Genomic DNA, 27,100 nt, shown 5'->3' on the forward strand with positions numbered 1-27,100 from the left:
GTGTAATCGGTCGATGTTGGATGCCGTATGGAGGTAGTCCATATTCATGTGATGAACACCGGGTAGAGGTGGTTCATATGTCGCCGTGTGTCAGCTGTATGACGTGTGTCAAGTTGCCGAATGGATGCAACTGTTAGAGCACTGTAACTCATTACCTTGATTCTGATTTAGTGACATTTTGATCAGTGAGATCAACACGTTGAGTTTCATTCTACTATTGTTGACTTATTTTGGTACCTACATACAATTTTGAAAAGGTTTTTTTGTCCTTAACTAAAATGATAGGACAAAATATAAAACTGGTAAAGTTGACTATTTGGTCATGTTTTTAGTTAGTTTCATAATAAAGAAAAAGTGAAAGGTTTTTTTTGATCTTACAATTTTAATTGCGGATTAGAGTCGTTGTTTTGGGAACCGTGAATTTTAGGTAGTTCTGTGACAGCAAACAAATAGGTTAACATTTAATGGGCTCACGATAGATTGAGGAAAATGCCAGATAGCCACGTACCATTTGATGATTTAGATGTAAAGATAGCGAGTGTAATATTGAGAATGAGGATCTCAGTTCGGCTGGTCAGACCGTACCAGAGGCTTCACCGTAGTCGTAGCCCGTTAGAAGTCGGTATCTGCTGTGTGCAGTCCGTGGGTGCGCGATGCGCGGGGAGCTCTGGCGGAGGTCGGGTCTTGCAGAGACCGTAGAGTCACAGGGTTGACTCGGCGATCCCGTGGGGATGCGCGTAGTGTGTGGTTATGGTATAACCAATAGGCCACGAATGAGATACTTGTTTGGATTTTATGAAATTAAATGTGTTGAAGATTTTATTGTGAAAAAAGACAACATTTGGTACTCGGTTGTTTTGGCATTGCGTATAGTGTGTAAATAATGCTATCCATTTTATCAAATTTAATATTTTGAAGATTTTATTGGGAAGAATAAATAACTAAATTGGAACTTGGTTGTTTTGGCATTGCGTATAGTGTGTAATAAATGCTATCCATTTCTTGAAATTTAAAGTTTTGAAGGTTTTAGTGTGAAGAATAACTAAATTGGCACTTGCTAATTAAACAACCGTTTTGGCACTACGTAATAGTGTGTAAATGCTATCTTAAAGTTTTTAACGTTGATCATTTTACTTTGAATTACCGAGTTTCTTTGAGATTTCGTCAGGAGTGACCGAACGGTGTACTTTGCGTGTCTATTATTGTTGCAGAGTAAAACACACGAGGACGTGTGTAAGCGCAGGAAGGCCGTGTCGGAGACAGACCGGATATTGGCACGGATAGTCAATTATAGCGCAGCGCGCGAAGAGTTGCAGCTGGACAGCTGACGTCACAACCAACCAGTTGTCCACCCAACCAGTTGTTGTCCCCACTTCGTGCGCTAGGACGGAGCCGGGATACCTGAGACCCAGCACTCTCTGGCGGACCACGCTAGAGACAAGAAGTCTTAGAGCCTCCTCGGAACTGTCCACGCTATAATTGTTCTAAACCAAGTTGTTTACCTATCAGTTATTGTAAAATTTAAAGTGTGTAAAATAAATCGTTGATTACTATCGTCTTCGTCTCAATCCTCGATGACCCAGCAACGCCCCGATGTCTGAAAATGGTGCCAATCCTGACCTGTCCCCGACATATATATATATAATTCGTAGCCTCGAGATTAGGTAAATAATTTCTAAATGATTACACAATATCGGCAAATACTATAAAAAACTCATATAGTAGCAAAACATTTTTCTTATTGTATACATAAAAAAAAATTACTGTAGCTCCATAAGTACATATATATATATTTTTACTGAACATTTTTTTTTATATACCTATTCTGTTAATCTTTAAAACAGACAAAGGCGAATAAAATATCATGCAATATAAAAGCTTTAAAGTATCTTCAGTTCATGAGGTAATGAACCATTTTTATACAGTATATTACACAATTGGTTACTAATCTATTATTGAATTATTACACTTTAACTTTAACGACTTAGCGACTATTAAGTAGGTACATACCTACTTATTATATTTTGTATTAACTACTTAACCCATTATGTTATGTACCTACTCGTACTTAGCACAGGTGTTCTTTACCTACATAACCTTTTAAAAACAAAATTAATCTCCAATGGAAATTGAACCTTACTGCTAGTTGTTTAGGTATTTTTTTTTTTTTAATAATGTACTTATACAAATCCATCTTCGAAACCGCGCATATTCAACCCGGCTGCTAATTAAAACCAATCAGGAGGAATCACCACCCTGCCAGAACGAGTGACATAATTATTGTTACTGTTTGGAGCATTATCGGACACTGGAGCCGTGTTGATGACAGCACGCTGCGCGTGCGACTGAGGCTGCCGGGCGGGCGCATGCGCCCTCGCGTTATCGTTATCACTTGTTACGGTGATATCGTCATAAGGCCGGGGACACACAGGTAACTCCGGCCTAAATTCCGAGTCTACTATAAGATGACGCCTGTTTCTCACTAAAGTACCACCCTGCATCAATTGAATTAAATATGATCTGATACCTTTAATTTGTAAAATTGTGCCACTAACCCACTTCTTATCTACTCTAACTTTAACCTTTTGGCCTGGCAATAATTGTTTTAAATCATGTGCCGTCTTGTCATACTGTAGCTTTTGTTTAATCTGTCTCTTTTCTAACTCTGCCGTAACATTCACTTGGATTTTAGGATGAAGAAGTTTTGGAGCATACGGGACGATACCACGAAACTTTCTATTGTTCAATAACTCTGATGGAGATGCTAACTGATTAGTGATGGGAGTGGTTAAATATTCTAACAGTGCTTGCCTGAAATCAGTTTTTTCAACACTAGTTTTCTTTAATATATTTTTTACGGTCTGCACATTCCGTTCAACCTGCCCGTTTGATTGCGAATAGCAAGGAGACGACGTTATATGTTCAAAACACCACTGCTGAGAGAACTGTTTGAATTGGCTGGAAGAAAATTCAGGGCCATTGTCTGATATTACAATGTTAGGTATGCCCTGATGACTAAAAACAATCTTTAACTGCTCAATAATATGGCTAGAAAGTAAACAATTTAGTTCTATCACTTCCAAGAACTTGCTAAAATAATCTACTACTAATAAATATTTTTTCTCCTTATAGTGAAATACATCTACCCCAATTTTCGACCAAGCCCTGTCCGGTATCTCATGTGGTATCAATGATTCTTTCCCATTCTGGTTTTTAAAGGTTAGACATGCTTGACAGTTTTTAATTAAGTCCTCTAGCTGGCTATTTATATTTGGCCAAAATACAGATTCACGCACCTTTAACTTGCATTTCTCTAATCCTAAGTGCCCAATGTGCACCCGCCTTAACATTTCCTTACGCATAGAAGCTGGAATAATAATTCGATCGCCCTTCCATGCCATACCATGCGCGACCGTCAATTCATCACGATAACCCCAGTAGGGTTTCACTTGGTCATCGACATCCTGCTTACACTCCGGCCAGCCTTCTTTAATATACCTTATTACCATTTGGAGTTCACTGTCATCCTGAGTCAACTTTTGTATATGTACAAAGTGCGAGTCAACAAGCGGGTTGCTAAGCAGAACGGCACACACCTGTGCGCGCGCGTCCAGCTGATCGCGCGGAATTTCATTCGGAGCGCTCGCCGGATCCACCGCACGAGAGAGAGTATCGGCCATATACATATACTTACCTGGTTTGTATACAAGTTTGAAGTTGTATGGTTGCAAACGCAGGAGCATCCTTTGTAACCTCGCAGGAGCAGAGACTATCGGCTTACATATAATACTTATCAGTGGCTTATGGTCAGTTTCCACTGTGACATCACCTCGACCATAGATATAACTATAGAACTTTTCGCAGGCGTATACGCATGCAAGGAGTTCTTTTTCTATCTGCGCATATGCTTGTTCAGCTTTTGTTAAGGACCTCGATGCATAGCATACAGGCAAATTGTCCTGTAGTAAACAAGCCCCTAGTCCATTCTTACAAGCGTCAACAGAAATAACCACGGGTTTTTTTAAACTGTAATACTGTAATACAGGTACACTTGTCAAACACTGTTTCAAATCGTTAAAAGCTTTCTCATGCGACTCCAACCAATGCCATTCTATGTCCTTTTTAAGTAATTGCCTGAGTGCATGATTTTTGTCGGAGAGATTCGGTACAAAGCTACCTACATAATTTATCATACCTAGAAATCGTTCTAGATCCTTAGTGTTTTTTGGACGAGGCATATTTCTTATTGCGGACGTATACGAGTCGTCCGAATAAATGCCATTTTGAGTAATCTTATGTCCTAAATATTTTATTTCGGACAGACCAAACCTACACTTGTCTTTATTTAGTTTTAAATTAATCTCACGACATCGGTCCAAAACGCGTAACAACCTAGCATCGTGCTCCTCTTTTGTACGACCGTAAATTAGAAGGTCATCAATGAATAAACAAACACCTTCCAAATCATCAAATTGTTCGTACATTTTTTTGTGGAATACTTCAGACGCTGAAGAAATTCCAAAGGGCAAACGCAAAAACTTATACCTCCCAAAACTTGTATTAAAAGTAACTAAATCAGTACTATCTTCGTGAAGACGAAGCTGCCAGAATCCTTGCTTGGCATCCAGGGTGCTAAAAAATTTAGAACCTCCGAGATTGACAGACATTTCATCCAAGGTCGGTAATTTAAAGTGCTCACGCCTAATAGCCTGATTTAAGTCCCTCGGATCCAAGCATAGCCTTATGTCACCGTTAGCCTTCCTTACAACGGTCATGCTGTTGACCCAATCCGTGGGCCCCTCTACCTTGGCAATAATCCCATCACTAACCATTTCATCTAACTTTTTTTAACACTATCTTTCAAGGCTACCGGCAACTTTCGTGGAGCGTGTACCACTGGCGTAACATTTCTGTTCAGCTCGATCTTATACACCCCCGGCATGCACCCAACTCCTTCAAACACATCCGAATACTCCCTATACACATGTCGCTCTAAATTACTACCGGTATTCATTTCGACGTGTAAAACTCGCTTGACAACATTTAGTTCAACACACGAATCCCTACCTAATATAGGATCTGAGGCCGTGTCGACCACAATAAAGTCTAGAATATACATCCGTTGCCTGTATTTTGTTTTCAAACTACATTTGCCTACTACATTGAGGGGATGATCTGAGTACCCACTCAATGTATCACCCGTCGCGCTTAAATCGTTCTTATTCAAACTAATTTGACTCAAACAGCTAAGCGGTATTATATTTACATCGGCTCCAGTGTCCAATTTAAATTTAATATTTCCCTTTTCGAACAACAAATCAATCCACCAAACACTCGAACTAGTACAGCAGTTTCCTACCTGATCATTGTTTTCCTCAGCTCGCACCTCGTAAACATTGCACATCCGCGAAAAATGGTCATAATTACTACACTTCAGACACCTTCTGCCAATAGCAGGACATTTTGAACTGCCATGAGGCAAACCACATCGCGCACACGAAACATTAGCATTAGCACTATTTACACCCCGCACTTGCCGATTAAACAGGTGATCCCGCCGGGCAGGACTGGGGCGCGCGGGCGCGGGGAGGCGGGCGGGGGCCTGATAACGGCCGCCCCGGCCCCGGCCGCGCGCCGCTCCTCGATGCGCCGGCGCTCCTCGGTGACTTACCCCCCAAACTTGATTGTTTCGACTACCTTCACTTGTCCAATTGTACTCATCGCTATGCCTCGGATTATTTTCCACCACATATGCCTTATGTTCCACAGCCTCTTGCTTTATAGCCCCCGCTTGCACCTTGGACATCTGGGCCAAGTTACAAATATCCAAAGACTAGCTTTTACCCGCGGCTTCGCCCGCGTAATAAAAGTATTCTTATTGAAACGTTTACAAAAAATAAGATTTTCATTTGGATCCTTAGGTTTCTTTGTAGGTACAGATGTCCGCGATTATTTCGATTAAGGTAAAGCGGGGCCATTCTCGACTGGAGGGCCATTGTAACTGATCTATTTGCTGTACGGTCCGGTTTTGGCTGACTGTACCTTACACATATTACTATTGCTTTAAAATAAATTCTTGCAATGATTGTAGAATTGTTACAAAGCAACCACAGCGTAGGTAGTAGGTACGAATATGTATGTATTTTACCTATTTAAATATTTATACTGGGGAAACTTCATACAACCCACATAGCCAGTATCTCGACGCTATGGTCGGTAGGGTAGAAAGTACTTCCTTGCATTATCGCTTACAATTTTTTCCATTTTGCTTATACTTATTGCAAACGTAAACATATAAAAGGCAAGCAAGCAACGATCTTCTTACAGCACATTGAATGTAATAGTTATTACGGATGCAGGATAGATAGATAGATAGATACATTTATTGGTACTAATCATACACCGTCAAACACTGTTACAATTATGTAAAAAATAAACTATACTTACTCGCTGATGCCTACTTACTAATACCTTCCCACTGAGCCACCTGCATTTTACACTGCCTTGATATCGATTGCCGACCAATTATTCCGACCCCAATCCCTATTCTTATCTCTATCTTTGTCCCCGTCCCCGTCCCCGTCCCCGTCCCCGTCCCCGTCCCCGTCCCCGTCCCCGTCCCCGTCCCCGTCCCCGTCCCCGTCCCCGTCCCCGTCCCCGTCCCCGTCCCCGTCCCGTCCCCGTCCCCGTCCCCGTCCCCGTCCCGTCCCCGTCCCCGTCCCCGTCCCCGTCCCCGTCCCCGTCCCCGTCCCCGTCCCCGTCCCCGTCCCCGTCCCCGTCCCCGTCCCCGTCCCCGTCCCCGTCCCCGTCCCCGTCCCCGTCCCCGTCCCCGTCCCCGTCCCCGTCCCCCCGTCCCCGTCCCCGTCCCCGTCCCCGTCCCCGTCCCCGTCCCCGTCCCCGTCCCGTGTCCCCGTCCCTGTCCCTGGCCCTGTCCCTGTCCTTGCCCCTGTCAAATTATCATGCTAGGAGGTGAACTTTAAAAAATCCTTTCTTAGTGCTCCTCTAAGGAACTTCCGTGTTAATTTGAAATCTCTTGAACCAGAAGTAAAGATAAAAACTAAAGCTATACTTATGGCTATTTTGGATATTTTAACCCCATTGCACAACAACAGGAGAGAAAATTTCTTTTCTACCTCATTAAATTTTAAAATCGTTGTATTTATCGTGATCAGCGACCCGATAAACCATAAAAACGATACCCATATTGTGCTTTTGACTTTACCCCTTTGCACCCCTTTAGGGGTCAAATTTCTTTAGGAATCCTCCTGTGAAGTTTCGAATAAAATAGTCAAACTAATCTTGTTTCCCCATACAAACTTTGAACCCCCATTTGACCCTTTTAAGAGGAGAATTTTGAAAAATCCTTTCTTAGTGCTCCTCTACGCCATATAAGGAACCTATGTGCCAAATTTGAAATCTCTAGGACCAACAGTTTCGGCTGTGTGTTGATATGTCAATCAGTCAGTCAATATCTTCTTTTATATATTTAAACCCCATTGCACCACAACAGGGGAGAAGGTATTTCACTTCCGCCTCGTTAGATTTTAAAAACGTTGTGTTTATCGTGATCAGCGACCCGATAAACCATAAAAACGATACCCATATTCATTTTTTGACTTTATCACCCCCTTTTCACCCTTTTAGGGGTTAAATTTTCAAAAAACCTGAAACACGTAGTCAGTCATATGTCTTAAGGAATCTTCCTGTGAAGTTTCGAATAAAATAGTCAAACTAATCTTGTTTCCCCATACAAACTTTGAACCCCCATTTGACCCCCTTAGGAAGTGAATTTTGGAAAATTCTTTCTTAGTGCTCCTCTACACTATATTAGGAACCTACTTGACAAATTTGACATCTCTAGGACCAGCGGTTTCGGCTGTGCGGTGATATGTCAGTCAGTCAGTCAATATCTTCTTTTATATATTTTTTTGATATTTAAACCCTATTGCACCACAACAGGGGAGAAGGTATTTCACTTCCGCCTCGTTAGATTTTAAAAACGTTGTATTTATCGTGATCAGCGACCCGATAAACCATAAAAACGATACCCATATTGATTTTTTGACTTTATCACCCCCTTTTCACCCTTTTAGGGGTTAAATTTTCAAAAAACCTGAAACACGTATTCAGTCATATGTCTTAAGGAATCTTCCTGTGAAGTTTCGAATAAATTAGTCAAACTAATCTTGTTTCCCCATACAAACTTTGAACCCCCATTTAACTCCCTTAGGAGGTGAATTTTGGAAAATCCTTTCTTAGTGCTCCTCTACACTATATAGGGAACCTACGTGCCAAATTTGAAATCTCTAGGACCAGCGGTTTCGGCTGTGCGTTGATATGTCAGTCAGTCAGTCAGCTTCTTCTTTTATATATTTAGATTTACTTAGCGTAAGATCTGGCTCACGTAACAGCCGCTCCCGTAATGCGTCCTCTTTTATACCACAAATCAGTCTATCCTTTATTAAATCCTGCATTAGCTTGTCGAATTCACAGGTGGCAGCCAGCTTCCTGAGCTCAAAAGCGTATTGCTCGATCGACTCACCATCATGCTGACAACGAGTAAAAAATCTGTGCCGTTCTATAGTTAAATTTTTCTTAGGCAAAAAAAACTTATCAAACCGCTCAATCAAACTCTTTAACGTCGTGCATTCCGATTCGAACTGTTGGTACACTTCCCGAGCTCGCTCCCCGATGACATGGAGCAAAATACTAATTTGCACCTTTTCCTCTTTCTTCGATAACTCACACGCGTCGAAGTAAATACTAAAAGCTTTTTTCCACTTAGTCCATTCCACAGACAAATTGCCAGAAGTCACATTTTCCAAATTATTATCGAAAATAAACGGCGACGGCGGCGGCAAGATAGACTCCATCGCGAACGGTCGCGAATATACTAAAAACAAATACTTTAACGGTTCTTTTATCTCGGCTGCGCCATGTAAAGGTATCGGGACGCGTCAATGAAACTACGTGCTCAGATCAAGACTGACTCTTTATTCATGTTCTTACCCACATGCATATTAGATATTATAACCACCTACCCACAATGTCTGTTTTGTAATACAGACATTCCAAGATGAAGATGTTTCGCAGTTAGATCATTTTAAATTGGTACGTTTCAAGATCCAGACGTTTTGCTAAAGACGCATTTAGCATTCATGTCTACGTAGCCACAAAGACAAAACGCAATCCAGACAATGTCGGCTATATAGTCTTTTAGCGATAAGGTAAATTTGATAGTGACCCGATTTAGTTTTTAATTTTAACACAGAATAATTAATAAACATTACATTAGTATGTAATTAAAAATAAATAAATAAATATTATAGGAAGCTCAAGAAGGCTTGTGTTGCGGGTACTCAGACAACGATATATATAATATACAAATACTTACATACATAGAAAACATCCATGACTCAGGAACAAATATCTGTGCTCATCACACAAATAAATGCCCTTACCGGGATTCGAACCCAGGACCGCGGCTTAGCAGGCAGAGTCACTACGCACTAGGCCAAACCGGTCGTCAAAAATGTTCCTATTTAGAGAGAAATATACCTAGTATAAATATCTAAATTATAAATCATTAAGTACCTATAGCTTTTGTTCGTGAAAAAGCAAAATGTCTTTCTCGATACAAAAGACCCTTTGTCCTATCTATATTTGACCTAAAGAAAGGAATTTGTATAACAAAGGAGACAATCTGAAGAAATACCACGCATTTCGTAAATAAATATGTATAATCAAAGAGGATCGAGTATTATTTATTTATTTATTTATTTATTAAAAAACATGTTATACTGTAAGGTCATGACCTTACAGTATAACCAATGCGTCACGAAACTTAGATAACAAAAACAAAGAGAGAAAAACACAAAAAAAAGAACAAAAAAAAGAAAATTAATTAATTCATTTGGGCGATGACATCACAGCGTGGCTCCGTTGCGTCGTTTGGCCTGGTGTAGGATTCGGCAGGTTGCCCCGGAACCGCCGAAAAACCACACTTTTCGGCCAGAAGTCTTGCGCTCGCGATGGTGTCCTGCAGCGGCCGCGGCACACGTACCACAAACGAACTGAAGTGCACGTAGTGACGCGACTGCAGCTGCTGCACCCTCAGCGTGTAGCCAGTCTTCCGGCGAACGTAGTCCACCACCTCGTCAGCCACGGCGGAGTAGTGTAAGCGCGACACGTAGAGCGCCTTGCTCGGTGTGGCGATCCGTAGACCTGAATTCACCGGTTCCGCAGAGCCACACACAGTCTTACGAGCCGCCCTGCGCGCGTTGCTCTTCTTTTCGACCAATAGACTCTCTATAATATTAGAGAGTTACTGTCAAAGCACAGTATAATAAAGAGTACTATCGTACAGTATGGCCACTCCCTGCACTCCCCGCTGAAAGTGCCACTCACCCCCTCTCAGTTACCTCACAGTTACCGCCTGTCAAAAACGCAAACAGTCGACCTGTCATATCTCACTCATACAAGCATAGTACGCGTTCACCTACACAAGCTTAGACTGTGTGTTATTAGGAACGCGCCTCTTTCCTACATTTGATCGCCAGTGTCCGAGGTGTGGTCAAAGTAAAATGTGTAGTCACACAGTGCATAGACTGCCATCTCTCGACACAAGCTTAAAACTTTTTGAATCTCAGTTTTGACAATTTGCCCCATATGTTAGCTTGATGTGTGTGTGTTAGTAAATGTCAAATATTAATATTAGCGCCATCTAGCCGAACGTTCCCCAAAGGTGTAACGCCATCTTGGCCACCGTACCTTTTTATCTCTCGATTGAAAGTCGTACGCTCTTACCACTAGGCCACCAGCGTTTCCAGTGCAGTAGAACACCGTTAAATAATTTTTTATTATTATTAAATTCTCAGAAACGTTTTTTGAACACAGATTGCTTAATATACCAGAGTGAAAACCGTTTGACAGAATTCCCAAGAAAATCAACAAGGAAAACGTGAGGAAGACCCTTTGACTTGGAAAAGCGGCAAATAAGACGTTTATCTCAAAGCAATCTCGGATTATACTTCTTGCTTTTTACGTTCAGTTACATCTACAGACTTATGCAAACAGTAGTAGTGTGTTACAAGTTACATTACATGTGTTACAAGTTCGGAAAAAAGGAAAATCGAAGAGCATTTTCAGAATTTGGTACTCCTCCATCAGCGTAAGTTGTTAACAAAAATTAACTCACTGTCAGTTTTGTGACGATAATTAAGCGTGAAATTTCTATAAAATAATTGTTTTTGTTTTAATTACATAAACTTTAAGCACGAATCTACATTCAGAATGTGAAAAAATGAAATTTTTAGACAGATTCTATGCTTCATTGCCGTCACAAAATTGACAGCGAGTTAATTTTAGTGTTGCCATAATTAAAATCGACACGAGTTATTAGGTATCTCTTCGCGAGTGGGCCATTTTTTTCAAAGTGGCCTCCACACATTTTTTGGATTTGGAAATTTTTGTGTGGTTTCCACTCAGAATCGCGAACTCTTTCAATCCTAATAGAAGAAAAAAAAGTGTCCCAAGATTTTTTTCCCATTCCGTTACCATTTTTTCATACATTTCGTATGGCGGTAACGGAATGGAAGGTTTGAAAAATGTATGGAAAATCTTGGGACATTTTTACTCAGTCCTATTAGTATCGAAAGACTTCGCGATTCTGAGTATGAATGGCGTAAAAATTACCCAAATTAAAAAAAAAATGGCCCGTGTATCGTCGATCTTTTACAGTTCATTAAATCATTATAATAATAAAATATGACCCTTTGAAGTTTCGACATAGAAAAGTACTACTTTGAGTACCAGGGTGGGAAAAACTACATTTGTACCTATTGTCTCTGCGGGCGTAGCACACTTGTGTGATTTATGAACCTTACTAGCTTTTGCCCGCGGCTGCGCTTGCGTTCAAAAGAGACAAAAAGTAGCCTATGTCACTCTCCATCCCTTCAACTATCTCAACTTAAAAAAATCACGATAATTCACTCAGTTTTGTCGTTAAGGACGGACAAATAAACAGACACACACACTTTTCCATTTATAATAGTAGTACTAGTATAGGACCTATATACTATAGGTATGGATTGCGTCGGGGCATACCTTTCGCAAACATTACAGAAAGGACGACCTTCCGTGATAGGCTGTACGGTGTACCTATACCCGATTGTGCTTGCCCGCCTGAAAGTGCTTTTAAACATAATTTTAGATATTTTTGTTCGTCAAAGTGTACAGATTTAACTGAACAACTGTACCGTACCGCATAATATCCTTATTTATTTTCCCCTCACTAGCTCGGAAACACGTGTTTTGTCCTTTAATACCAGCGGGTAAAAACGCATTTTATCCACTAGTGGGTAAAGTAATTTGACCTTGAATAAAGTCAAATTAACTGCTTTAAAATTGATAAAAGTTGGTGAATCTAGTAATAAAGATGATTTACCACCTGTGGAACTACTGAAAGCAGTGATAAAACGCATTTTTGCGTTGTAGTTTCCTCGCTATAGTGAGGGGAAAAATTATTTAAGTTATGGAACAATGGAAATGAGTACTAAAGCAATAGAGTACGCACTACAATCTATTTGAAGCTACATCGTCTTATAGTTACGGTCTATTCTTCATTGATTGCAGTTTCCTTTGATTTGTCTTATCGGAATTACTATATTAGGTATGCTAAAGTGACCAGTGTGCGTAGCCGAATGTACAAATGGTCACGAAACGCTCACGATAATATTTCTTTCGTAGCTATCTATCTCTGTCGCTCTTGCGTGTTGGCGTGACAGAGCCAGACTACATTTCTGGGGCGTTTCGTTTTCGTTTCGCGTCGTAGAAATGCCATTATACGCAAGAGCGATAGAGATAGATATCTACGAGCGTTTCGTTAGCATTTGTGCTATTCGGCTACGTACTCTGAGGTTCAAAATTTTTAAGGCTGTCGTAATGTAATTTTTATGTTTTCGTTGACTTCAACCTACAAAACACAGTCACCACATTTCACCTACTCAAAGGTTAGCTGGAAGAAATCCCTTAAAGGGATAAGTTCGCCTTTGTACTGTCTATCCTGTGTCATATTTGTGTTTTGTACAATAAAGAGTTTATACATACATACATACAAAAATTGACGCTCGAAAACCTGCTAGCTGTGATTACTTATAAAGAGTTTAAAGACGAACAACCTCGTTTGGACTGAGTTCGTTTCACTAAGTAGATCAGGTACGTTCTCTTGATATATATGACATGTGGGTTGGAGTCTTCTAATGAGTATAGTACCTATGTCAGAAGACTCCGATCTTTCATAACGAAATGCTTAATTAAAGAGATACTAAACTATACAATTTAATCTCTTTGCACGTGCACCACATTAAGCTCCTTATTTCTCATCAAAATATATATTCCAATTAAAATCATAGATACCCGCGATGTAGACAGCTAAATTTACCGCCCTGCGTGCGTAACCGAATGCACAAACGCTCACGAAACGAAACGCTCGTAGATATCTATCTCTATCGCTCTTGCGTATTGGCGCGATAGAGCCAGACTACCTTTCACGGCGTTTCGTTTTCGTTTCGCGTCGTAGAAATGACATTATACGCCAGAGCGATAGAGATAGATATCTACGAGCGTTTCGTAAGCGTTTGTGCTATTCGGCTACGTACTCTGAGGTTCAAAAGTTTCAAAGCTGTCGAGAGATGGCAGTCTACGCACTGTGACTAAACATTTCACTTTAACAGTAATGATCTATAATCCAATTACGAATTGAACGGAATAAACGTAAACAAACTGCTGTCACTGTCAAAGTAACACGTGCAGCTCAAGTCAGGGGTTCTCATAGTAAGGGCCGAGAGAAAATCGAATTACTTTTAACTAGTTATTAATGGTCACTCTATTACATACTTAAAATCGTGAAGCGATTGAACACAATGACTGTTATATTATGATCAATATAAAAATCGGTCCAAAATTGACGAAGTTCTGTCATATCAGATACTTACAAAACCAATAATTAAATTTATAACCACCATATTATCACCATCGCATTTGAAGACGGTTTTAATTAGCTATTAAAATTCACTTCCATACCTTGAATGGTGCAATTTTTTTATAGCACTGGCCACACTTTTGTTTACAATAATTCCGGCTAATTCAAAATAGGAATATACATACATACCCGATCCTCTTTGGTTGAACTTACGCACCAGTCGAGATTGCCCCCTATACCTTATTCCAATTAAAATCATATATACCCAGAGTGATGATGTGGGTAGCTAAATATTTCCTCAGTGATCCGATTATTCTGTTTTCAGAGCATTTCCATATTCATCAGTTGTTGCCACTTATCTTGTGGCGTCGTTTCACTGCCGGTTTGTTGACAAAGGATGTTTGGTTTTAACTGAAATCAATAGCGAGGTTTCTGAATCCCAAGCCATCGGGATATATAATTATACTAATATTATAAATGGAAAAGTGTGTGTGTCTGTTTGTTTGTCCGTCTTTCACGGCAAAACGGAGCGACGAATTGACGTGATTTTTAAGTGAAAATAGTTGAAGGGATAGAGAGTGATATAGGCTACTTTTTCTCTCTTTCTAACGTGAGCGAAGCCGTGGGAAATGTCAAAACCAATCACTTATAAAAGTTATTTTATAAGTGCTTTGTTTTGGACAACGGATTTTTGCTTAAAAATTAACAAAAATATATTTTTCTTTATATAAATACTCAAGTGAGTCTTATTTTAAAATATTAGTATTATGCCGCAAAGAAATATTCAAAACTGATATCCTTAAGCAAAAATAAAATATTTGTCCTACATAAATTGTTTCATTGTAACTGAGATTCTCAACTTTTCACATCTTTTACCAGAGTTGTTGTTAATTGTTTTTCTTCAAAACTAGTCAGAAACACCCAGTTGTCCACCCAGTCCAGTTAATTTTAGCATTTTGACGCCTGTTGCGTTTTTAGCCCTTAAATGCATGACCTTGACAATGATCTGTTCTTGAATTTTGACATGTTGTCAATAAAGTCAAAAACATACGATGCATACGAGTATAATACATCATTGTGCATTTAACGGTGTCCTGCCGTTTCGCCAAAAAACGTTTCGTCAAATTTCATTTCCCAATAATCACATAGCAATAGTTTCATTTCCCAAAGTATTGTTTGGCAAAGGTATGTTTCGCAATGATTTTGTTTGGTCAAATTATCATTTGGCACAATGTTACTTAGTCAAATTTTATTTAGACAAAACTTTATTTCGCAAACGTTTTTAATGGCAAAACTTATATCCCAAAAACATGTTTGGCCAAAATTTCACATCGCAAATTTCGAAAATATTTAGGCATTTGCATTTTCATTTCTACGGGATTAATTTAATTTACCGAAGATTTTTTTTGCCAAATTTAACTTAAAATTTTATTGTCAAATGATAATGTCAGTTTTATTCCCAAGGCATTCAGTTGGGCACGAAAAGTTTGCTCAACTTTATTTTTGTCAAATTAATATTACTGGACAAAATTAACTCTACTCAACTATTTTTTTGTCAAAAAATGTTTCTACATGCAAAACCACGTTTGACAATAATTATTATTACAAGGCATAAATGTAATGTAATAATTTTATTAGTATTATAACAGAAAACTCGTGTGTGACAGGGTCAGTTTAGGTGCGACGACGAGCGAAGCGAGGAGGAGCGTGTTAGGTTGACAGTGAGCAAACCGGAAATGGATTTTTAAAGTAATTAAAAATTAATAGAACATAATGGTCTTGAAAACATAAGGTTAAGGGATAAGAGGAAAAAAGTACGACATACACATTATTTCACACAAATCTTGTCCACACAAAGTATAAAATCAACAAACAAATTTCTAGTGCGTCATTTAATTACAATATATTGGGAAATGGAAATTTTGCCTAACAATACCTTTGACTAAATAATATTTGGTAAAATGAAATTTGACCAAGTAAATATTTTGGGAAACAAATACTTGCCAAAAAAAGTTTTGCTAAATGTCAATTTGCGATAAGTTGTTTTGCCAAACGTTTATTTGGGAAATGATAATTTGGGAATAATAGTTTGGGATGTGAAACTTTGGGAAACGTTTTTTGGCGAAATACTAATATATAAATGGGAGAGTATGTATGTCTGTTTGCTTGTCCGTCTTTCACGACGAAAGGCAGAGACGTATTGACGTGGTTTTTAAGTGAAAAGCGTGTTGAAGGGATGGAGAGTGACATAGGCTACTTTTAGTCTCTTTGTAACGCGAGCGAACCCGCGGGCAAAAAGCTAGTTCTTTATAATGCCATCGTCTCTCGGTTCGATTTTACCCAGCCAACATTACAGGTGAAATTGATCAATTATTTATATTGACCTTTGCAATAAACTCTAAAGCATCAGGTCAAGTGTGCGAGGAACGACTCGGAGGCCCCGAGGTAATCTCGAAATTACAAATAGATCGACAACATGGACTTCTAAGTTACATATTTACTTTGCTTGTGAATTCTGTAGGCACTTACCGTAAATTCAAGTCTCAATAGCAGGTTGAGCGGAGGAAAAGAGGAGGCCTTTGCCCATTAGTGGGACACTAAAGTAGGCTAAAGAGAGAGATAGAGATATATCTTATACTATTAAACGAGCAATTCTTGTATATTTATTTATTTATTTATTTATCTATTTATTTATTTATACCGACGATCTCGGAAACCGCTCTAACGATTTCGCTGAAATTTGTTATGTGGGGGTTTTAGTGGGTGAAAAATCGATCTAACATATCCTTAGGTCCCGGAAAACGCGAATTTTCGAGTTTTCACGCGTTTTTCTTCGCGCGCCATCTCGTGTGGAGTAGTTGTACTGTTGAGACAGAAGTCTTTCGGTCGATGTAAGTATTATTTACTTCAAAGACTAGATGGCGACACAGGTCAAGGCTAACACGAATAGAAAAATACACTGAGTTTTTGTGACGAAACGCGCGCCATCTCGTGTGGAGTAGTTGTGTTGTTAAGACTGAGAGTTCTTTCGATTGATCGATGTAGGTACTATTTATTTTCGAACTAGATAGCGACACAGGTCAAGGATACGAAACAGAACCGAGCGAAGCTCGGTCGCCCAGATATTATATATAAGTTTTACTCTCACTCAATATTTTATCCACTTTTAACACATTGATTGCCACAAAAATATTGAATACCCGACAACCGGGTACAGTTGCACATTTATCGGATGAATCAAAACTACACGCCAAGACAGCGCTCGGAGCGGAGCGGTCGGCGGGGCGTACACTCGTACAGCCTATGCAGCGTCGACTGAGCACACTTGTATGAGCTTCAATCGTTTGATATGCACGCCGCACGCCCTGCGCCGCTGCACGCCCAGTATGAGCGTGCACTCGGGCCTTAAGGTAGCATTCGGATCCCAGCAGTCGCGACCCGGCAGCCGCTGCCCAGCAGCCGCGACCGGGTCGCGCCGCACCGCTTTGTAGGGATTTATATGCGATAGTTTCCGACGCAAGCGACCGAGCAGCGCTGCCGGGCCGGGCGGCTGCTGGGCAGCGGCTGCCGGGTCGCGACTGCTGGGATCCGAATGCTAAGCCTTATAGCCGTTTCACGAGTTGAAAAACAAGTGGTCGTTTTGACGACCGGTTTGGCCTAGTCGATAGTGACCCAGCCTGCTACGCCGGTGTCCCGGGTTCGAATTCCGGTAAGGGCATTTATTTGTGTGATGAGCAGTGAGCACAGATATTTTTTCCTGAGTCATGGATATTTTTTATGTATTTAAGTATTTGTATCGTTGTCTGAGTACCCATAACACAAGCTTTCTTGAGCTTACCGTGGGACTCAGTCAATCTGTGTAAGAATGTCTTATAATATTTATTTATTTATTTTAAGTGTTGTAATGTGTGTTGTGGTAAAACATATGTTCAGAAGTAACAGTTCTAAAGCAATTATGTCAGGACAGCGCTGAATAACAAGATAAACTTACGTAAGTTTGTCTTACGCCATGTAACTACATAGACACATGGCATTTCACATCATCTTCACCACAGATTTATCACTATAGGTTGATCATCGCTACTCCTTTTAAAACAAAGTACCTCTGTATGTTAGTTTATAAGCACAAAAATCGTACTTTTATGCGGTTTTCACCCATGAATAGACTGATTACCCACATTTTTTAAAATTTTGGAAAAAACCTCCGACCGCGACATTGTGGACCGATTTTCATGAAACATGGCTAAGAACACTCCCGACTAATTCAGCTTTCAAACAAAAAAAAAATAAATCTAAATCGGTTCATCCGTTCGGGAGCTACGATTCCACAGACAAACACACACACAGACAGGCAGACAAACAGACAGACAACCACGTCAAACATATGTCAAAAGGCAGACAAAGGTCTACAAAAAGACCATGACGTGTTATTTAAAGAATGATTTACTCCCTTTATTAGAAACCTTCTTTGACATTTGCCTTTAACATCCATATCATAAATCGAATTAACCAGCAAAATACTTTATAGAAACGTTTTTTTTAATAATCCAAACTTCAAAATGCGGAATTTAATAGAAGGAAATCTATTCTCAACTTTGCAGTAACTTCACCCCGTATCCAAACTTGCACTTAGTTCCTTTGAGGACTAACTTACTCCAAAACTCGAGTCCTCGAAAACAGATTTCAAATCGTAGACTAGTTTGACCACTTGATTTGGTCTAAGTAGTCTCGAAGTTAACTAAGATGTCTAACGGCTCAGCCACGACATTGGTCTAAGCGCGACAGCGGTGAGCGGCGGCCATACATTGGAGCGAGACACAGCGATGGGACTTTTCATTCGCACGTATGGCTGCCGCTCACCGCTGTCGCGCTTAGACCAATATCGTGGCTGGGCCGTAAGTATAAGGCCTGATTATAATTAATCTGGGCAACCGAGCTTCGCTCGGTTCTGTTTCGTATCCTTGACATGTGTCGCCATCTAGTTCAAAAATGAATAGTACCTACATCGAGCGAAAGAATTCTCAGCCTTAACAACACAACTACTCCACACGAGATGGCGCGCATTTCGCCACAAAAACTCAAATAGTGTATTTTTTATTCGTTTTAGCCTTGACCTGTGTCGCCATCTAGTGTTTGCAATAAATAGTACTTACATCGACCGAAAGAATTCTGTCTTAACAGTACAACTACTGCACACGAGATGGCGCGCGAAGAAAACGCATGAAAACTCGAAAATTCGCGTTTTCCGGGACCTAAGGATAAGTTAGACCGATTTTTCACCCCCAAAAACCCCCACATAACAAATTTCTGCGAAATCGTTAGAGCGGTTTCCGAGATCGTCAGTGTAAATAAATATATATATAAATAAATAAATAAATAAATATACAAGAATTGCTCGTTTAAAAGTATAAGATAGACGCTCTGTGCGGAGCACTCGTCGCGTCGACTCAGGACACTTGTATGAGCTTCAATTGTTTGACTTGTACGCTGCACGCCCCGCCCGTGCACTCAGGCCTTACCCTTAGGCACTGGTCCCACCAAAAGCTAGTAATCTATGAGCTATCGATCGACTATAAAAACGAACAAAATATAGTCGCTCCCGTGTAAATAACCTAACCACAAAATTACATACATACAATTACGCTTGTATCCCATAAAGGGGTAGGCAGAACACATGAAACTACTAAAGCTTCAGTGCCACTCTTGGCAAATAAGGGGTTGAAAGAAAACGAAACTGACATTGCAGTGACAGGTTGCCAGCCTCTCGCCTACGCCGCAATTTAACCCATATCCCATAGTCGCCTTCTACGACACCCACGGGAAGAAAGGGGGTGGTGAAATTCTTAACCCGTCACCACACAGGCAACAAAATTAAAATTTTGAAAAAACCCCCGACCGCGACATAGTAGACCGATTTTCATGAAACATGGCTAAGAACACTCCCGACTAACTCAAGTCAGCTTTCAGACAAGACAAACTAAATCCTAATCGGTTTATCAGGAACCACTACATTTTTTTTCATTTTTATATCATACCTTATGGATATCATATGTGTAAGTCTGTGATAATTATCATTCATTCTCTCAATTGTCACTTGTTTCAGATCGTATGCGGCATATCAGCGATGGTGATGGGCAGTGTGGCCTTCATAGAAGAGAGGCAGAAGTTTAACATGGGCCTCGGGATACCGGCTGGTGGCATCAGTGTTCTAGCAGCTGGTAAGTACGAAATTTTGCGTCTAATTACATAGGGTTTATCACACATTTAAATGTCTATTTGTACAGTATACACCGTGGTTTTTTCATTAATAGGAATTAGGAACACCAAGTATATCACTTTCAGTTAAATTGGAAAAAAAATCATCGTTTTCATACATAATAACTGAATTTTAATACATAAGTGTGAGACCCAAAAGAATAACAGTAAAGGTAGTCGATAACAGTTACAGTTAAGACACTAGTTTTTAAGAGAAATTAATTGTAATTGACCTGAAGAACCTTAACGTTAACGGAAATCAATAAAAACACGATGTACTGTACATAATTATATGAAATTTATGAAAGTTTTCGACAGATGGGTAACTTACTGAAAGGTAGGTTTGGTCTAGTTAGTTATGGTCTAAGTCGGAAGCTGAACGCGAAATTATGCGATGTCTATATGTATAACAATTTTTTTTCCCCTCACTAGCTCGGAAACACGTGTTTTGTCCTTTAATACCAGCGGGTAAAAACGCATTTTATCCACTAGTGGGTAAAGTAATTTGACCTTGAATAAAGTCAAATTAACTGCTTTTAAATTTGATAAAAGTAGGTGAATATAGTAATAAAGATGATTTACCACCTGTGGAACTACTGGAAGCAGTGATAAACGCATTTTTTGCGTTGTAGTTTCCTCGCTATAGTGAGGGGAAAAGTTTTGTGTTACACACGAGTGCAAATGTATTTTACTTCTCGTGTATTGAAAAACTCGCAAGCTCAGGATTCTATTCTCGAACCACTCGCTTCGCTCGTGGTTCAACTATAGAATCCTTTCGCTTGCTCGTTTATCAATTCCACACTCGGCGTTAAAATACAACTTTGCACTCTTGTATAACAAATAACTATTATGAGCGGCCTCGGTCGATAAACTTAATTTTCCATTTTCCACGCTATTCGGTGGTCACTGTTCCTCAAAAAGCCAACGGAGCGGCAACCGACTACGCTGAACTAGCTGAACCTATATACTAACGCCGTGTCTTGCGTGGGCGACGGTCGCGCGACGGTCGCCGTCGCGTCTCATACTTCCATATCGATAAGGTTTGATTTCGTATGCGTCGCATCGCCGTCGCGCGACCATCGCGCGACCGTCGCCCACGCAAGCCACGGCGTAAGAGTTATTTTATATATAGAATACGTTACTTGATAGCGTAAAGGTACTTAAAATATAAAAAAAATAGTACATTACGATACAAGTGCGTAAAAAAGGAAGTTCGAAACGAGTGGCGATAAATTAAAACACGACCGAAGGGAGAGTGCGAGAATTGGTTCATTATATGCCAGGTCGAAACTTCGGAGGGTCATCTGTACTGAAAAACGTCGTACGATACACGTGTAAAAAGTAAATTCGTAACTCGTGTCGATTTAAAACACTCCCTTCGGTCATGTTTTAATTTATCGCCACTCGTTTCGAACTTCCTCTTTTACGCACTTGTATTGTAATGTACTATTTCACCACACCAACTGGTAAACTCTTTGCTATTCGAAAACAAATAGCAGAATTGCATTTTAGCCACAAGAGTGCAAAGTAATTTCATACAAACTTTAACATGATAGGTATCTTAAGCTTGCTGGTAAATTTTACCTTGTAAATGATGATTTTGTAAAAAAAAGATGTTTTATACTTAGTATCTCTAGGTGAAATATTTTGAGTTTCACTCGGTGGCAAAGTTTGTTTAACCTTCGTGGCTATAAAAAACCCTCGCAACGCTCAAGATTCTACTGGAATCTTTTGCTTGCTCAGGTATCAATATTGGCACGTGCGATTTAACAACAAATTTGCCCCCTTGTAAAACAAATAACTACTTAGTTCTAGTCAGTAACCGTTTGCGAACGCTGTTTGCATTATCTATAATTAATAACATTTTTCTTAAGAGCGTTATAACATTTCGGCGTCGGGCGAAATTAGGTATTTTACCCGCCGCGCGAGCCCAATATGCCGACCCTTTCTAGCACGTCTTATCACTCGCTCGCACTACAATAATGGACAAAACAATCTTGATCCTTTCTATGGAATTTTGATAACAACCACAATCTACTATCTCGATATAAACTTTTGGTTTCTAATAAACATTATTTTGTACGAAAATACGAGAATATAGCGCGAAATAATATCAATTATGTTAAAATTTATTTAAAAAATTAAAGTAATAATTATAAAAGTAGATCCCATCCCAAATATTTGCTTTTGTTATATGATAAGTATTAGAGTAAAGTATATATTAATATGATGATAAAATAAGACAAATTCAATTCTAATTACTTCAAGGTGGTGCTCAGGGTCTGATGATGGAGCCAGATGGTGGTCACCAATACCAATGAACAATATGACTATACAACTTCGTGGTTTACATGTCATTCTAGCATTTTCACTTTCACATTTCAAGTGCATATACCACGAGTATAGGTTTTCGGGTGTGCTGATTTAAAAATTAATGACCGATTTGGAATCTGACATTGCTGACTGTCACTTTGACACAAAAGTCATCATGGGTGTCGTAAAATAGGTTTTAGGGGGTGCTGATTCCAAAATTAATGACCAATGTGGAATCTGACATTGCTGACTGTCACTTTGACACAAAAGTCGTCATGGGTGTCGTCAAATAGGTTTGCGGGGCTGCTGATTCCAAAATTAATGAGCAATGTGGAATCTGACATTGCTGACTGTCACTTTGACACAAAAGTCGTCATGGGTGTCGTCAAATAGGTTTGCGGGGGTGCTGATTCCAAAATTAATGAACAATGTGGAATCTGACATTGCTGACTGTCACTTTGACACAAAAGTCGTCATGGGTGTCGTAAAATTGGTTTTAGGGGGTGCTGATTCCAAAAATAATGACCAATGTGGAATCTAACAATGCTGACTGCCACTTTGACATAAAAGTCATCATGGGTGTCGTAAAATAGGTTTTAGGGGGTGCTGATTCCAAAAATAATGACCAATGTGGAATCTAACATTGCTGACTGTCACTTTGACACAAAAGTCATCATGGGTATCGTCAAATAGGTTTCCGGAGGTGCTGATTTGAAAATTAATGACCGATTTGGAATCTTGACATTGCTGACTGTCACTTTGACACAAAAGTCGTCATGGGTGTCGTCAAAAAGGTTTCCGGGGGTGCTGATTCCAAAATTAACGACTATTTTGGAATCTCACAGTGCTAATTGTCATTTTGACACAAAAGGAATCATGGGTGTAGTCAAATAGTTTTTAGGGGTACTGATTCCAAAATTAATGAAATGATTTAAAAAGTAATGACCGATTTGGAACCTGACATTGCACAGTACCCCTGGAAACCTATTTGACGACACCCATAACGACTTTTATGTCAAAGTGACAGTCAGCAATGTCAGATTCCAAATTGATCATTAATATTGAGATCAGTACCCATGGAAACCTATTTGAAGACACCCATGATCACTTTTGTGTCAAAGTGACAGTCAACAGTGTCAGATTCCAAATTGGTCATTAGTTTTCAAACACCTCCGGATACCTATTTGACGACACCCATGACGACTTTTGTGTCAAAGTGACAGTCAGCAATGTCAGATTCCAAATTGGTCACTAATTTTGGAATCAGCACCCCTAAAACCTATTTTACGACACCCATGACGACTTTTGTGTCAAAGTGACAGTCAGAAATGTCAGATTGAACATTGGTCATTAATTTTGGAATCAGCACCCCTAAAACCTATTTTACGACACCCATGACGACTTTTGTGTCAGAGTGACAGTCAGCAATGTCAGATTGAACATTGGTCATTAATTTTGGAATCAGCACCCCCTAAAACCTATTTTACGACACCCATGACGACTTTTGTGTCAAAGTGACAGTCAGCAATGTCAGATTCCACATTGGTCATTAATTTTGGAATCAGCACCCCTAAAACCTATTTTACGACACCCATGACGACTTTTGTGTCAAAGTGACAGTCAGCAATGTCAGATTCCAAATTGGTCATTAATTTTGGAATCAGCACCCCCTAAAACCTATTTTACGACACCCATGACGACTTTTGTGTCAGAGTGACAGTCAGCAATGTCAGATTGAACATTGGTCATTAATTTTGGAATCAGCACCTCCTAAAACCTATTTTACGACACCCATGACGACTTTTGTGTCAAAGTGACAGTCAGCAATGTCAGATTCCACATTGGTCATTAATTTTGGAATCAGCACCCCCTAAAACCTATTTTACGACACCCATGACGACTTTTGTGTCAAAGTGACAGTCAGCAATGTCAGATTCCAAATTGGTCATTCATTTTGTAATCAGCACCCCCTAAAACCTATTTTACGACACCCATGACGACTTTTGTGTCAGAGTGACAGTCAGCAATGTCAGATTGAACATTGGTCATTAATTTTGGAATCAGCACCCCCTAAAACCTATTTTACGACACCCATGACGACTTTTGTGTCAAAGTGACAGTCAGCAATGTCAGATTCCACATTGGTCATTAATTTTGTGTCAAAGTGACAGTCAGCAATCTGAGGTACTACATATTCGTAATCTGAAAGTAATCAAGTCAATAATTTCAGTTATTTTGAATCGACTATGATTCCGAATTATTGGTAATAGTAATGATTGTATAGATGATTAGTGATTCCTTTACATGTAATGGTAATTTACCGTTTCACTTGATTACATTACAAGTAATCTGACACCCAGTAGTGTCAGATTACAAAGTAAAATCAAGTAATCGTGTAATCCGGAATCGATTACGATTTCCCCATCTCTGGGTTTAGTTATATGGTTCATTGGTACTGGTGACCACCATCTGGCTCCATCATCAGACCCTGAGTACCACCTCTTGTCAAAGGTCTTGTTGAGACGAACCCAACGAGCCTAAACACGAAGTCGTTTACTTACATGGTTCACTGGTACTGGTGACCACCTTCTGGCTCCATCATCAGATCCCGAGTACCATCTTGATGTGTCTTATCATCTTGACCGTATTGTAATTTTCACATTTTTATCATCACAACGTTGTAATACTTTAACATTCAAACATAACAAAGTATTACAAAAGCAAATATTTACGGATCTAGGATCAAATTCGTTGGTCGCTGTTTACACACACACAATGCGAGGATAGCCCGTGTAGAAACAAGGCGTCCGACCCACACAACAATAAATATTCTCGACGTTTGCGATGAAAACTCGGAGACCAAAGTGACATACGTCTTACCTGCTCGAGCTCCGGCGCGGCACTGAAATCGCAGGCGTCCGTCGCCGGTAAAATAGCGACAGGAAGGCTAGTTTTAAAAAAATTGGCAAAAAATCATGATAAAATATTATAACGACAAATGGATAACAGCAGTTTAAGCACATTGTGCAGATTATTTATATACTAAAATAACTTCGATAACATGTAGATTTTCGGAGAAATGATCACTTGTTTCGATGTATTTTCAAGACAAAATTGAGTTCGTTTTACTTTCAATTTCTCAATTTCAAAGGATTAAATGATAAATATTGTTTAATGGGCCTTAAGTACAAGATATTTGGAACTTAAATTTACCTCATTTATGAGAGTGATCTTATCAAATTGTACATAATAAGAGCTCCGAATTCTGTGCTTCACGCGGTTTTTCCTAAACGAGCATCAGAAAAACAATCATTACTAATTGAAAAAGCTTTTTTTTTCATATGTTTTTTATTTAACCGACAGTTAATAAGATGTTCTAACTGAAACAAGTACTTTCACTGTCTTTTAGTATGAGTAAAGTGTACAATTTTGTCGATAAATATTGTGCATTTTACAATATATCGCCTTTTTTTGTCATAGCGCTCTTAATCATAAACTAGAACATTCCGCAAAAATAAAAATAAATACGCAAATAAATATAACAACCCACCGCCAAAAATTTATTTGCGTATTTATTTTTATTTTTGCTGTGGGAGGGTGGGAAAATTAATTGCATGTAAAAAATACGCAAGTAAGTATAACAGGTTAGCACTGATTGACTTGCACTTTATGAATTCGCGGATTAGCAAAGGAATGTTCTAGTTTATGATTAAGACGATACGGTAGGGGTCAATTCTCCATACAAACGCTCTCGACTATTTCCTCCCTGGTTTTTGAAGATAGAGCAATGATTTTTTCAACACAGATTGTTATTATTTTTATCTGTGTCGGACCGTTTTGATTTTTTTGATATTCTGCTTTTTAAAGACTCTAGAGCCATACAAAAATTTCCAAAAACGGCCTTTTTCATTGTGGCGCAAAAAAAGGTGTGATACTCAAAACTGGTAACAATTAACCAAAAAAGCTAAACGGTCCGACATAGATTATTTCATTGTTATTCAGATTCTCAAATTTCGTTCCGATTGATTAAGTTTTGAAGGAGGAAAGAGTGGAGAGCGGTACCTCGATTTTAAAGATTTTTTTGAAATATCTTTTGACTGAGTTGTTCTTAATGGACAATTTTTTTTCGATAATTCTAGTTAATAACACTTGTATATTTAACTAAAATTCCCAAGTTGAAAGGGGGGCTCCTTTCCATTTTAGCATTTTCGCTACCTCATAACATGGATTTCCGCAAAGTAACGCCTGATTCCATCGAACATTTTTCTTAACGCATCTATAGTATCTAAAACATCAAAAACTCATGGTAAATGGTCTTTTATTTTATTTGATGGCATTTTTACTTAATTACCAAAAGTAACTTTATTTGTTTATTCCTCCAGCTTTTATTTTATGTATTCGTTATGCTCAAGACGGACAAAAACCACAAAGTGGGTTACGTCAATGTCGTTGTCTAAAATAACATCCGCAAATCTTCGTCAAAATGTTCATATATGTTATACGAAGGTACACTTCATTAGTTTCATTGCGTATACAAAGGCCTTTGTTAAG

General features: G+C 39.3%; 2 protein-coding genes across 2 annotated transcripts in view; one reads left to right on the plus strand and one right to left on the minus strand.

Annotated features, from left to right (window-relative positions):
* LOC125242019 overlaps window positions 1–27,100 on the plus strand; it is a 145,125-nt gene that overhangs the window by 105,367 nt on the left and 12,658 nt on the right. Inside the window, exon 4 of the mRNA XM_048150724.1 lies at window positions 20,085–20,199. Within this exon, the coding sequence (XP_048006681.1) occupies window positions 20,085–20,199 (115 nt within the window). The remainder of the gene's footprint in view (window positions 1–20,084; window positions 20,200–27,100) is intronic.
* LOC125242020 lies at window positions 1,896–5,811 on the minus strand. The gene is made up of 2 exons (XM_048150725.1): window positions 5,360–5,811; window positions 1,896–2,256 (listed from the first exon to the last, which is right to left on the minus strand). The coding sequence occupies exons 1-2, from the start codon at window positions 5,804–5,806 to the stop codon at window positions 2,239–2,241; spliced, it is 465 nt and encodes a 154-aa protein (XP_048006682.1). The 5' UTR covers window positions 5,807–5,811; the 3' UTR covers window positions 1,896–2,238.

The sequence above is a fragment of the Leguminivora glycinivorella genome, unplaced genomic scaffold (assembly GCF_023078275.1).
Source record: "Leguminivora glycinivorella isolate SPB_JAAS2020 unplaced genomic scaffold, LegGlyc_1.1 Scaffold3, whole genome shotgun sequence".
NCBI classification, from domain to species: Eukaryota; Metazoa; Arthropoda; class Insecta; order Lepidoptera; family Tortricidae; genus Leguminivora; species Leguminivora glycinivorella.

Excerpts from the sequence above, each read along its gene's own strand:
- LOC125242020 (XM_048150725.1), bottom strand. The coding sequence starts at position 5,806 with ATGTCCAAGGTGCAAGCGGGGGCTATAAAGCAAGAGGCTGTGGAACAT.